The sequence below is a fragment of the Gastrolobium bilobum genome, unplaced genomic scaffold (genome assembly GCF_033153095.1).
Source record: "Gastrolobium bilobum isolate Gb01-03AN ecotype WA unplaced genomic scaffold, APGP_CSIRO_Gbil_v1 utg28843, whole genome shotgun sequence".
NCBI lineage: Eukaryota > Viridiplantae > Streptophyta > Magnoliopsida > Fabales > Fabaceae > Gastrolobium > Gastrolobium bilobum.
Genome location: NW_026896543.1, coordinates 216340 through 230954, shown reverse-complemented (window position 1 = coordinate 230954; position 14615 = coordinate 216340). Strand labels below are relative to the sequence as shown.

General features: G+C 37.5%; 2 protein-coding genes, 1 non-coding gene and 1 pseudogene across 3 annotated transcripts; 3 read left to right on the top strand and 1 right to left on the bottom strand.

Moving 5' to 3' along the window:
* Positions 1-372: 372 nt before the first annotated feature.
* Positions 373-5169, bottom strand: LOC133300392 (uncharacterized). Its single transcript, XM_061499923.1, has 3 exons — positions 3952-5169; positions 1488-3102; positions 373-983 (listed from the first exon to the last, which is right to left on the bottom strand). Exons 1-3 carry the CDS (start codon positions 5167-5169, stop codon positions 373-375), a joined length of 3444 nt encoding a protein of 1147 aa, XP_061355907.1.
* Positions 5170-5206: 37 nt separating this feature from the next.
* Positions 5207-5313, top strand: LOC133300401 (small nucleolar RNA R71). The gene has a single exon (XR_009750058.1). It is a non-coding gene; the product is annotated as a small nucleolar RNA R71 (small nucleolar RNA).
* Positions 5314-7972: 2659 nt separating this feature from the next.
* On the top strand, positions 7973-8500 carry LOC133300391 (disease resistance protein RLM3-like). Its single transcript, XM_061499922.1, has one exon. It carries the CDS (start codon positions 7973-7975, stop codon positions 8498-8500), a length of 528 nt encoding a protein of 175 aa, XP_061355906.1.
* On the top strand, positions 8060-12006 carry LOC133300383 (disease resistance protein RPV1-like; annotated as a pseudogene).
* Positions 12007-14615: the final 2609 nt, after the last annotated feature.

Here is a 14615-nt window from a genome sequence, read left to right as displayed (position 1 = left end):
GTCATTCAATCAAACACCTTATATGCTAATACTTTCGAGTATCTATGCTTATCAATGGTTGAGTGTTTGCATCACATAACAGAGAAACATATAGAAATTCATCAAGAACGCCTTATGCATATATCATACACAACGATTAATTAAATAAGACTTGCGTACCTGTGTATGCTTTATTCCTGCACATTCATCTCAAGAATTGATCATCCACCTCAATATTTTTATTTTCATCTCAACATAAGACTAAATGTTAAACTTACCTAAACTAACAACTAAACTAGAAATTAAAATTCTGAATTTAAACTACTGAATGCTTAAATACTGGGTTGCCTCCCATAAGCGCTTGTTTTACGTCACGAGCTTGACGTACCTCCTTTACGTTTCTGCAAGAGCAACGGTAGCCGTTCCTCTGTCAATTTCTCCTCCAAGGTATGGTTTCAATCGTTGTCCATTCACCTTGAAGCTTCTGTCAGAATCCAGTGGACTGATTTCCACTGTACCATAAGGACGTATTTCTTTCACCAGAAACGGTCCTGACCATCTAGACTTGAGCTTTCCCGGAAAGAGTCTCAACCGTGAATTAAACAGCAGAACTTGTTGTCCAACCTTGAAGTCTCTGCCCAATATTTTTCTGTCATGCCACTTCTTGGTTTTCTCTTTGTAGAGGCTGGCACTTTCATACGCTGATAATCTGAATTCGTCTAACTCATCCAGTTGTAACAACCTCTTTTCACTTGCCGCTTTTGTATCAAAGTTTAAGAACTTGACAGCCCACAAAGCCTTGTGTTCCATCTCTACCGGCAAGTGACAAGCTTTCCCGAACAACATTTGAAACGGAGACATGCCAATGGGTGTCTTGAAAGCGGTCCGGTATGCCCATAGTGCATCATCTAGCTTGCGGGCCCAATCTTTCCGGGAGCTTCCTACTGTTTTCTCAAGGATACGCTTTAGTTCCCGGTTTGATATTTCCACTTGCCCACTGGTTTGTGGATGATATGGTGTGGCAATGCGGTGTCTGACGCTGTATTTTGCGAGCACATATTCAACTTGTCTGTTGCAGAAATGTGTGCCTCCGTCACTGATCATTGCTCTTGGTACTCCATACCTCACAAAGATGTTTTTCTTGATGAAGTTGATCACGACTCTAGAATCATTGGTAGGCAAGGCAACTGCTTCCACCCATTTAGAGACGTAATCCACCGCCACCAATATATATTTATTCCCGTATGAAGTGGGGAAAGGCCCCATGAAGTCAATGCCCCAAACGTCGAAGATTTCAACTTCCATGATGTTGTTTAGTGGCATTTCATGTCTTTTTGATATGTTCCCCGTTCTTTGGCAACGATCACAAGATTCCACGAATTTTCTGGCATCTTTATATAGAGTGGGCCAATAGAATCCGCTCATAAGAACTTTTGCAGCCGTCCTTTCTCCCGCGAAGTGGCCTCCGTATTCTGAACCGTGACAGTGCCATAGAACATCTTTCATCTCTTCTTCAGGGATGCATCTTCTAATGACTCCGTCAGAACATGTGTAGAATAGGAATGGTTCATCCCACAAGTATCTTTTCACATCGCGGAGAAACTTTTTCCGTTGTTGCCATGAAAAATCTTTAGGAATTGTCCCAGCTGCTTTGAAATTTGCAAAGTCTGCAAACCATGGTGCGGTGTCTACTGCAAGAGCTTGCTCATTCATAAACCATGGCAGTGTGCTGACTGAGAGAACTTGCTCATCTGGAAACTCATCTCGGATTATCAATTCTGAACTATCTTGAAGTTCTTTCTCTTGAAGTCTAGAGAGATGATCAGCTACCCGGTTCTCTACTCCTTTCTTGTCTCTGATTTCTATCTCAAATTCTTGAAGTAGAAGCATCCACCTAAGTAGTCTCGGCTTAGCATCCTGTTTAGTCAATAAGTATTTCAAGGCAGCATGGTCAGTATACACAATAACTTTAGATCCTAGCAAATAGGTTCTAAATTTATCAAAAGCATATATAACAGCTAGTAATTCTTTCTCAGTAGTAGTGTAATTTAATTGTGCTTCATTTAGAATTTTACTAGCATAATATATAACATGCAAGAGTTTATCTTTTCTTTGACCTAAGACTGCACCTATAGCATAATCACTAGCATCACACATTAATTCAAAAGGTAATTCAAAATTCGGTGAAGTGATAATAGGTGCGGTAGTCAATTTTTCTTTCAAAAGATTAAAAGAAATCAAACAATCATTGTCAAAGTTGAACTCTTCTTCTTTGGCCAATAATTTGCAGAGGGGTTTGGCTATCTTTGAGAAATCTCTGATGAAACGCCGATAGAAACCTGCATGTCCAAGAAAACTACGCACACCACGCACATTAGAGGGAGGGGGAAGTTTTTCTATAAGTGAGATCTTTGCTCTATCAACTTCAATTCCCTTCTCAGAGATTTTATGGCCTAAGACTATTCCATCTCTTACCATAAAGTGGCATTTTTCCCAGTTGAGTACTAAATTACTCTCTTGGCATCTCTGCAAAACACAAGCTAAGTTAGTGAGGCAAACATCAAAAGATGAACCGAAGACAGAAAAATCATCCATAAATATTTCAATAAAATTTTCAATCATATCAGAGAATATGGATAGCATACACCTCTGAAAAGTGGCGGGTGCATTGCATAACCCGAAGGGCATACGTCTGTAGGCAAACACACCGTAGGGACAGGTGAAGGCTGTCTTCTCTTGATCTTCTGGAGCAACCGCTATCTGATTGTATCCGGAATAGCCGTCAAGGAAACAATAAAATGAATGTCCCGCTAGCCTCTCCAACATTTGATCTAAGAATGGTAGAGGGAAATGATCTTTTCTTGTAGCGGCATTAAGTCTCCTGTAGTCGACGCACATTCTCCAGCCGGTAATAGTTCTTGTAGGAATCAACTCATTGTTTTCATTACGTACCACTGTGATCCCACCTTTCTTTGGAACTTTTTGTACCAGACTCACCCATGCACTATCAGAAATTGGATAGATCATACCAGCATCCAAGAGCTTCACGACTTCTTTTCTCACAACTTCCTTCATAGTTGGATTCAATCTTCTCTGTGGTTGTCTGACTGGCTTCACATCATTCTCCATCAGTATTTTATGAGTGCAAAAGGATGGGTTTATTCCTTTCAAGTTTGTAATAGACCATCCTATAGCTGTTCTGTGCTCTCTCAACACTTTCAATAATTTTTCTTCTTCGGCGGTTGACAAATTTGTGTTGATGATCACCGGGTATGTTTTGCTTTCTCCAAGAAATGCATATTTCAAAGTAGGAGGAAGCTCTTTCAATTCAACCTTTGGTGCTCCTTGAATAATATCATCAACTTTCTCTTCTAGCTTTTCAACCTCTTGTCCTTCTTCTGTTGCTTCAGTTGTATTGTGCAGTAGATCTCCTTCTAATGACTCCAATTCCATCAGTGGTTGGAGTATTTCATCAACTGTGTCTATCACTGCATCATTGATCACATCAACCTTGAAGCAATCTCCTCCGTCGGAAGGATGTTTCATAGATTCAAGAACATCAATTGTTACGGTTTCATCATTAACCCGTAACATCAACTTTCCCTGCTCCACATCAACCAAAGCTCTTGCAGTGGCTAAGAAGGGTCTTCCCAAAAGTAATGGGATTTCAGCATCCTCTTTCATGTCTAAGATGACAAAGTCTGCAGGGAATATGAATTTATCAATTTTTACCAAAATATCTTCAATGACTCCATCTGGCCTTCTGGTAGATCTGTCAGCTAACTGTAGTGAAACTTTTGTCGGTTTCAGCTTATGAATACCCAGAGCCTTGCAGATGGATAATGGCATAAGGTTGATACTGGCCCCCAAGTCACATAACGCCTTTCCCACATTGACGTTGCCAATTTCTATGGGAATGCTGAAACTTCCAGGATCTTCAAGTTTTGGAGGCAACTTTTTCTGAATTATAGCACTACACTCTTCCGTCAACGTCACTGTTTCACATTCTTTCAGTTTACGTTTCTTCGATAAAAGATCTTTCATGAACTTTGCGTAATTCGGCATGTTCTCCAAGGCTTCAGCAAATGGAATATTGATTTGTAGCTTTTTGAAGATGTCAAGGAACTTCGAATACTGCTGCTTTTTTATTTCCTCTCTGAACCTCTGCGGATACGGAATTTTTGCATAAGGTGAGAGCTCCAATGGCTTTTCTTGTCTTTCTTGAGCTTTCTTTTTCTCCCATTTGAACTCTTTCTTCTCAGGAACAGCTTTCTCTGCAGCAGGCTCTTTGTCAACTTCCTTCTCTTTTTCTTCTTCAATGGCAGGTCCCTCAGCTTTCTTTTTCTCTACTGAAGGCTTAATCACAGGTTCAATTACAATGCCAGTTCTAGTGGTAATGGCCTTGCAGTGTGCGTTTGGATTAACATCTGTATTACTCGGGAAGGTGCCTTGGGTTCTTTCGTTGAACTGCCTTGACAATTGACCAATCTGAGTTTCAAGATTCCGGATAGAGGCTTCTTGATTCCGGAATGAGGCCCTGGTCTCTTGCATAAAGGTTGAAGTGTCTTCCCTGAACGCATTGGTACTTTGAACGTAGTCTGATGTGGTCTTGGATAGTTGTGCAAAGGCCTTCTCCCACTCTGATTGTTGTGGAGGTTGCTGTGGTACTGGCATAGGAGGATTCAGCTGATGATTCGAACTATAACTGAATCTCGGGTGTTGATTTTGGTTTTTATGTCTCCACCCTTGATTCTGGTTATTGCCGTATTGGTTCCTCCCTGGATTATATGGAACTTTCTGATCATGCCAAATTCCATTAACATCTGCAGTTTCGGGTGCCTTGCAGTCATCAGTAGTATGAGCACCTGCGCAAATATCACAAACAATAGAAGAAGTATTAACATAAGCTACTGAAGTATTAGAAGAAACTTGAAAATCAGAAAATTGCTTTGTGAGAGCATCTAATTGTTGTTGCTGTTTCTTATTAGACTGTAGGATCTGATCATTCTGGGCCAAGATGGCATCATAGCCATCAAGCTTCATAATCCCCGCTCTTCTCTGTGGTGCGGGAGCATTATCATACTCCTGAGAGGCTAGAGACTCTAGTAATTCCAAGGCTTCCTCTGGAGTTTTTGTCTTCAAGGACCCTCCTGATGCAGCATTCACCACTGTTCTTGTGTTCGGCGTCATCCCTTGGAAGAAGGTTCTCGCTTGCTCCCAGGCTTCAATGCCATGTTGGGGACACTTCCTGAGCAGTCCTTTGAATCTTTCCCATGCTTCATATAGAGATTCACTTTCTTTTTGTTCAAAAGAAGTGATATCCGCCTTGAGCTTTGCCATCTTCGAAGATGAGAAAACTTTATCCAAAAATTTGGTTGCCAAGTCGTCCCAGTGAGTGATGCTTCCTTGAGGTAACGATTGCAACCATCCTCTTGCTTCGTCTTTAAGTGAACATGGGAACAACCTGAGCAAAATAGCATCCCGAGACACCCCGTTCATTTTCAAGGTATCACAATATAGCAAGAAGTTTTCCAGATGGATGTAAGGGTCTTCAGTGCTTCCTCCGGCAAATTGGTCTTTCTGAATTAATTGTAAAAGTGCCGGCTTGAGTTCAAAGTTGTTAGCATCCACGTTTGGTCTAACAATACTCGCCGTCTGTGGAACTCGAGCAGGAGTCATGTAATCTCCCAACGTTCTCGGAGGTGGTGGAGGTACATTGTTGTCTCCCATTGCTTCTTCTCTTGGTTCTGTTGAGCTTGAAGCTTCTTTCTCTTGCTGTCTTCTTTCTTTAGCAAGTTTTCTGTTTCTTTTTGCTGTTTTCTCTATCTCCGGGTCGAATTGCAAGGAATCGGTGTCAACGGTACCTCGCATAAACCAGAAAAATAGATTATATAAAATAAGAAAATAAAATTGAATTTAAATAACAGAAAATTAAATAACAGAAAATAAGGTCCAATCTAAAGAATTAATAGCTACTATTAATGTTGAAATAGTAATCCCCGGCAACGGCGCCAAAAACTTGTTGCTACTCACGGCAAGTGCACCGATCGTACAAGTAATATATGATTAAGTAAGAGATCGTTCCCACGAGGATTACGGTTCAAGCACTAATTCACTATCGCAAACTTAGTTGGACAATCGAAAGTGTATTTGGAAACAGGATTTGAATTGCAAAATTAAAATATTAAATATTAAGCTAATTACTTGCAAGAATTAAAGACAAGAAATTAAAGATGTGATTTAACTAATAAAATAAAAACGTAGCTAGGGGTTCGATTTCCTTTAATTTCCTTATTATGATTCGAAGTCCTTCTTTACGTTTACCGTCCTTAATATCAATCTAACCAATTCTTTCGCGTGTTATTAGAGCTCAATCCCTTGTTACCCTAAAACCTTTACAAACTTGAAAGAACCCTAGTTCCCCGGTTATTCCCCAAGAATGCAAGCATTAAGTTCAAGAATCTTAAGGTTACGCAAAATTCTATGTCTATCCCTAGAATCATAGCGTTTACGATGAAGTTATCAGATATGGATCACACACCAACATCCCTATTGTCATGCATTTACCGATGATCATTATATAAGATTCAAGCCTATATAAAGCATTAAAAACAGATAACTTCATTCATGATAAAAAGGAAAATTAACGTACGAATTATTCAAAGCATAATAAATCGACTAAAATCCATCTAACCCTAACTACTTAAAGAACTAGCCGGACATAGCAAAATCAAGAACAAAAGAAAATAGAAAAGCTCCCCCAAACTCCATAGATAATTGGTGGATCTTCGATATCTCCAGTGAACATTTGACGTTGATCCGTCTCCGCCGCTCACGAACATGAATCTGATGTTCCTCCGCGTTCCTTCAGCCTCCAAGCACCCAAAAGTTGTTTTGCAATGTATAAGTTATGTATTTCTGGTCCCCAACGGTGTTTAAATAGGTCAAGAGTTCGTATTGCAGTAGAAAACTTGAATGGGCCTAAGTTGGACTTGTCTGGGCGCTTAAGCTTGTGAATGGGGGCTTAAGCTCCCACTTCTAACAACTTGATAAGATCTTCAATCTTATTGTTTTCACCTTGATTCATCTTCTTTTCTGATTTGATCTCTCTTTATCTAAATCTTCATATTTGAATCATTTGTTATCAAATCCCTTTAAAAATAACAAATATATTAATTAGTTCCAACAATCAGATAATGTTCATGATTATCATTTTAAAACCCTAATTTTTGACTTGTTCAACTAGATAATTCATATTATTTTAGTCCATTAAACAAGATAAACTAAAGGTTTATCAGGGACACCTTTAACCCCAAGTATAAATAACAGCTAATGGCTATCACTCTTATTTTAGGATTTTTTAGTTTCTATGAACCTGTACGTTATCCTGTATTAGTGTATTGGCGAATTATACAAGTGTTCTTCTCTGTGATCACCATCATGCCCATGTTTTATGATCATGCACCTGCTTCAGACCTTCTAATTTTTTTATTTTTTTTCCTGAAGAACTAGAAATTTACATGTTAAATTTGTTCTCTCTCTCTCTCTCTCTCTCTCATTCCATGTTAGTAATATATTGACTTGAAATTTCATAATGAACTTGAAGAGGCTTGTTTTCTTTTTTCTTTTTTCTTTTATTTTTAGTATGATTTGAGTTAACATCTCCAAGAGTTTTTGGGATGGATCTAGTTTGTGTTGGATATTTAAATTAGTAATATTTTTTAACCATCACCAAAAAATAAATTAGTAATATTATTTACACATGTTACAAAAAAGTAAACCAATTGCAATTTTTAAATATTGCAAAAAAGAAAATTATATTTTTAATTGTTACAAAAAAAATAAATTAGCAATACTTTTTGAATGTTATTAGTGACATGTTTTTTAACTGTTACTAGCAACATATTAAACTGTAGGTATAACCTTTTTGGTAACGTGGTCTTAACATAACACACCACATTTTATTAATGGAAAATGTTGCTATATTGCAATTATGCATAATCAAATTTATTCATTCATTTTTAACAAATTCAAGGGTGTAGCGGCAAAGCTAACGTCAGACAATGCTGCTCAACAAAAATATGATGTTTTTGTAAGCTTTAGGGGCAAGGACATCCGCCACGGTTTTCTTAGTCATTTGATTGAGGCTTTTCAACGAAAGCAAATATATGCCTTTGTAGATGATAAACTTGAGAGAGGAGATGAAATATCATCATCACTTCTTAGAGCAATTGAAGGCTCATTCATTTCGTTGGTTATATTCTCAAAAGACTATGCTGCTTCTCATTGGTGTTTGGAAGAACTTGTGAAAATAGTTGAGTGCAGAGAGAAATATGGACAAATTGTAGTGCCTGTTTTCTACAATGTAGAACCCACGGATGTACGGCATCAAAAGGGGAGTTATGAAAACGCACTTGCTCAACATGAAAAAAAGTATAATTCTACTAGGGTGCAAATCTGGACACATGCTTTAAATAAATCTGCTAATTTATCAGGAATTAAGTCATCACATTTTCGGTAAGCTTTTTAATTTCTTTTCCCACAATAAATGTTCAATATGTTGTAACTATTTATTTATTATATAGCTATATGCAAACTGGTTCCATAAATACAAAAAGACAACCTTTATTTTCTTAGTTTTTTATGGAATGCGCGCTTTTTAGTTATTACTTCTGCATTTATTAGTAAAGGCGGCAACATGTTCATGCTAGTACTTAGATTGGACAAGCCATGCTTTGTTGGTTTATTGAATTTAGTGGTTAATTAGACCAAAGTAATTCAATTAAATTGTATTCCAATTTCCAAATGTTACGTATAAATGATACATTTAAAACTTGTAGATACATCCATTAACCTCCTTTTTTTCCCCTTTACCAAACTCTATTAAGTGATTTCACTATGGAGGTAGGAAAAGAGAAGAGGATGTTCCATTGTGGATAACGAAACCTGACATTTTAAAATTTCAAATTATAAGGTTTTGTCAAAATATTATGTCTATTTCTTCACGAAAATATTCACAAATTTTAATAAGGTCTCATGTATTTAATGTTTATAAAGAGAGAGATAAATACAAAAATTTGTAGTTAAGCTAATATTAATGCCATTGAATTTCATACATTCTTCCTCACTCACTCTCTTTGTTGTATAGGAATGATGCTGAGTTGATTGAAGATATTGTCAATCTTGTGTTGATCAGGTTAAGTAAGCACCCGGTTGACTCAAAGGGACTTATTGGAATTGATAAACCAGTTGCACTTGTAGAATTATTGTTACATCAAGAGTCAAAGGATGTCCGTGTTATTGGAATTTGGGGTATGGGCGGGGTTGGTAAGACAACCATTGCAGAAGAAACATTTAACAAACTATGTTATGAATATGAAGGTTGTTGTTTTTTGGCAAATGTAAGAGAAGAATCAAGAAGATATGGAATAATTTCGTTAAAGGAAAAACTCTTTTCTATACTATTATCTGGAGAGGTGAAAATTAGCACACCAAATGGATTGTCCAATAATATTGAGAGAAGGATTGGTCGTATGAAGGTTCTTATTGTTCTTGATGATGTAAATGATTCTGATCAACTAGAAAAGTTGTTCGGAACTCGTGATAGATTTGGACCAGGTAGTAGAATAATTGTAACAACTAGAGATAGGCAAGTGCTTATTGCTAACAAAGTTGATGATATATACCAGGTTGGGGTATTGACTTATAGTGAAGCACTTGTGCTTTTCAATTTGAACGCCTTTAACCAATTTCAGCTTCAGATGGAGTATTATGAGCTATCAAAAAGGGTTGTCAAGTATTCCAAAGGCATTCCGTTAGTTCTTAAAGTTTTGGCTCATCTTATCCGTGGCAAAGATAAGGAAGTGTGGGAAAGTCAGCTGGACAAACTTAAAAATATGCCAAGTAAGAAAGTTCATGATGTAATGAAACTGAGTTATGATGATCTAGATTGCAAAGAGCAAAATATTTTTTTAGATCTTGCATGTTTCTTCAGTGGGTTGAATTTGAAAGTGGATTATATAAAAAATTTATTGAAAAATCATGAAAGTGATAACTCAGTGGCTGTTGGGTTAGAAAGGCTGAAAGATAAAGCTCTTATAACTTTTTCCAAAGATAATATTATATTGGTGCATGATATTCTAAGAGAAATGGCTTGGGAGATTGTTCGCCAAGAATCTAGTGAAGACCCTGGAAGCCGCAGTCGACTGGGTAATCCTAAAGACATTGATGAAGTATTTTTGAATGACAAGGTAAAGCCTAAATTAAATATTATATCTTTAGATAACATTTGATTTTTTATTTTTATTTTGGTGAGAAATATGGCTTTTAATGATTTTTAAAATTTGTATTCTTCATTGATGGAAGGGGACTGAGGCCATTAGAAGCATACAGGTGGACTTGTCAGCATTTAGGCAGTTGAAGTTAAGCTCTCACATATTTGCTAAGATGAGCAAACTACATTTTCTGCATATTGGTGGCAAATATGATTCAGACAACTTGAATTATCTCCCTCAAGGGCTTCAGTCTTTGCCAACTGAACTAAGATATCTTGGCTGGGCGAATTACCATCTGAAATCCTTGCCAGAGAAATTTTCTGCAGAAAAACTTGTCATATTATTCTTGTCATATAGTTCTGTGGAAAAACTTTGGGATGGAGTGCAGGTGAATGTGTTTTGTTGTATAATTATTCTCTTAATTCAAGGAATTATACAAAATTAACATGTGTGATGTCTTTTTTTTTTTATACAGAATCTTATGGATTTGAAAAAAGTTCAACTTTATAAGTGTGATGCCTTGAAGGAGCTGCCAGACTTTTCAAATGCCCCAAATCTTGAAGTACTTAATATCTCTTGGTGTGGTCAGTTGACGAGTTTGCATCCATCTATTTTCTCACTCGACAAGCTTGACAAATTGAATGCAAGATACTGCTATTCCCTTATCAGACTTGCAACTAATACCCATTTAAGCTCCCTCAGATATCTCAACCTTCGATGCTGCCAACAACTCAAGGAATTCTCAGTAACATCAGAGAATATGATAGTACTTGATTTAAGTCTCACGGGCTTGAGTGCATTGCCCTCCTCTTTTGGACGTCAAAGGAAGCTTGAAATCCTACGCCTAGGTGGAAGTTACATTCAGAGCTTGCCTTCATCCATCAAGAATCTTACAAGACTGCAATATTTAGATGTCAATATGTGCAGGAATATTCGGACTCTACCACAGCTTCCCCCATCCCTTGAAACTCTAGATGCTGGACTCTGCACATCACTGATGACTGTATTGTTCCCTTCAACAGCCGCTGAACAATTCAAGGAAAATAGGAAATGGGTTAAGTTCTGGGATTGCTTGAAATTGGATGAACCTTCTCTTACAGCTATTGCGTTGAATGCGCAAATTAACATGATGAAATTAGCATACCAACATATATCTGCGCCAGAACACGATTATCTTGAAAATTATGATGATTACAATGATCGCCATGATCCTTATCAAGCAGCATACTTCTACGCTTATCCAGGAAGCAATGTTCCAGAGTGGTTGGAGTATAAGACGAAAAATGATTATATAGATATTGATCTCTCTTCTGCTCCACGTCCCCCTCTGTTGGCCTTCATTTTCTGCTTCATCCTTGCCAAGCCCTTATATTTACCTAATTTGAAATTTAACATCATTATCAGTGATGGTGAGGGTGAAGGTAAAAAGGATAGTCTCCAAATGTACTTGCGTCTTGACGACTCTTATTGGTTTGGATCACGTGTGTGTGATGTACGACCAACGATGTTCTCGCAACCTAAATAGCATAGTAAAAAATCAGACAAGGTTGGAAGTCAAGATTACAGCAAACGTAGGAACCGAGGGCCCAGGACTTAGAGTAGTATTCTTGAAGGGATTCGGGGTCAGCCCAGTAAACTCCTCGGCATATCACAATTTCATGCAACAAATGGAATTGCGTGACTAATTAAATATCTCAATTTCATTTAACAAATGGAATTGGGTTGAGATTAGTATCATCTTGCGTTTTTCTTACTGTGGTTTAAGACGAAGATTTTGATTTAGAATAAAGTGTATTATTTGAAGTATTTCAAACCCAATTTTTTACAACATTCAAGTTATATGAACCTGCTAAGTGCTTGAACAACGATTACTCAAAAGATACTAGTATGCTTGCATACTCAAAACTACCAAGAAAGACTTGAAAAGGGTAATTGGAAAAATATTATTATAATTGTGTATTAATCTGATACAAAGAGGTCTCTATTTATAAAGACTAGAAAACATAATTCTTGACCTAATGGGCTTGGCCCAATACAACAAATACTAATAATAATAAAAGACCTAATATTTAACACTTTTCCTCAAGCTGAGGAATAGATATTTATCATTCTCAGCTTGCTAGTAAGTTCTTGAAATCTGTCTGAAGGAAGTCTTTTTGTCAATAGATCAGCTAATTGACGTCTAGTGGGAATGTATGGAGTGGTAATCAACCCGCTATCAAGTTTCTCTTTGATGAAATGGCGGTCGACCTCAATATGTTTAGTCCGATCATGTTGAACCGGATTATGAGCTATACAAATAGCGGATTTATTGTCACATAGCAGCTTCATAGGTCCCTCACATTTTATTTTGAGATCATCAAGTATAATTTTCAGCCACAGTAACTCACAAATGCCTTGAGCCATAGCTCGAAATTTAGCTTCTGCACTTGACCTGACAACCACATCTTGTTTCTTACTTCTCCATGTCACTAAGTTACCGCAAAGAAACATGCAATAACCAGTGGTAGATCGACGGTCAGTCACGGATCCAGCATAATCAGCATCAGTGTAGACTTCTAAAGAGAGATTGCCATCACGTCGGAATAACAATCCTTTACCAGGAGTAGCTTTAAGATACTGAAGAATTCTCTCTACTACCTGCATGTGTTTCTCCTTTGGATCATGCATAAACTGACTGACAACACTAACAGCATAAGCTAGGTCTGGTCTAGTATGAGCCAGATATATCAATTTTCCAACTAGTCGTTGATATTGTCCTTTATCAACTGGAGGACTCTCCTCTTCATAGCTTATCTTGTGATTTTGCTCAATAGGAGTATTGGAGGGTTTACACCCGAGCTTTCCTGCTTCTTTGAGAAGATCAAGAACATATTTCCTCTGGCTGATAAAAATTCCTTTGCTTGAATGAGCTACTTCTATCCCAAGGAAATATCTCAGTTTCCCAAGATCTTTGACTTCAAACTCAAAGGCAAGCCGTGTTTGCAGAGTCTGTCTCTCCATAAAATCATCACCTGTGATAATAATATCATCAACATATACAAGGAGCACAGTAAGTTTTCTATTTTGGGAGTGCTTGAAGAAAAGAGTGTGATCTCCTTGACTCTGTCTATATCCTAAGGTTATCATAACCTTAGTAAACCTTCCAAACCAGGCACGAGGTGACTGCTTCAATCCATACAATGCCTTTTTTAATCTACAAACTTTATTTTCTCCCTTCACAGAATCAAAACCAAGCGGGATTTCCATGTAGATTTCTTCTTCTAACTCACCATTGAGGAAAGCATTTTTCACATCAAATTGATTTATATCCCAATTGTAATGGGAAGCAAGGGATAACAAGACTCTCACCGTATTAATCTTTGCAACTGGAGCAAAGATTTCTTCATAATCAATGTCATAGGTTTGAGTGTAACCTTTGGCGACTAATCGAGCCTTGTCTCTTTCAAGAGTTACATCAGAATTATATTTCAGGGCATAAACCCATTACACCCCACTATTTTCTTTCCGTTAGGTCTATCAATAACCTCCCATGTTTTATTTTTCTCCAACGCATTCATCTCCTCTTGCATGGCTTGAGCCCAATTCCCATCTTTCAAGGCTTCATGTACTGATTTTGGGATTGAAATAGAATCTAGTGCTGAAACAAAGCTTTTGTGCTGCATAGAAAGATTAGCAGAGGAAACAAAATAGGAGATAGGGTATTGAATACAAGAGGGACAGGAAGAACAAGATTTCTTAAGACAAGATCTTTTTCCTTTTCTATGAGCAATGGGTAAATCATCAGGTAAGTTATTAGAAGTATTAACATCAAGATCATAAATATGATATTCAAGACTTACCAGTGGTTCAGACGATTGAGGTTGTTGTTGAGGCAATGTGGGTTGTTTCCTTCTTTGATATACCAACTTAGGTGTCATAATCTTCTGTATCTCTGGTGAACTTGATGTATCAGTCACAGGAGGATCACTCACAGGAGGATCAGACATAGGAGGAACAGAAACAATATGGACAAGAGGAGGATACACTGACACAGGTAAAGGAGTAGACACTGAAGACTCAAAGAAGGGAGGTGATGAGCTTTCTGGTGAAGGATTCTCCCCCTGAAGATGAGGACCTTGGAAAAAGGACTCAGATTCCTGAAATGTAACATCCATAAAAACAAAAAATTTCCTACTACCAGGGTGATAGCACTTGTAGCCCTTCTTATCGGGAACATAACCAAGAAAAACACATTTAATAGCCCTAGGGTCCAACTTACTGCGATTATGTTTATGAACATTAACAAAAGCAACACACCCAAACACTCGCGGAGGAAGACTCATAGTTGGAATATAAGGGAAAAAAGAAGTTATAGAGTGA

Excerpts from the sequence above, each read along its gene's own strand:
- LOC133300391 (XM_061499922.1), top strand. The coding sequence starts at position 7,973 with ATGCATAATCAAATTTATTCATTCATTTTTAACAAATTCAAGGGTGTA.
- LOC133300392 (XM_061499923.1), bottom strand. The coding sequence starts at position 5,169 with ATGACGCCGAACACAAGAACAGTGGTGAATGCTGCATCAGGAGGGTCC. Across the intron at positions 3,103-3,951 it reads CGTTGACGGAAGAGTGTAGT|AATGATGTGAAGCCAGTCAG; the intron begins GCTATAATTCAG and ends ATACTGATGGAG. Across the intron at positions 984-1,487 it reads AAGATGCATCCCTGAAGAAG|AAACCAGTGGGCAAGTGGAA; the intron begins AGATGAAAGATG and ends CATATCATCCAC.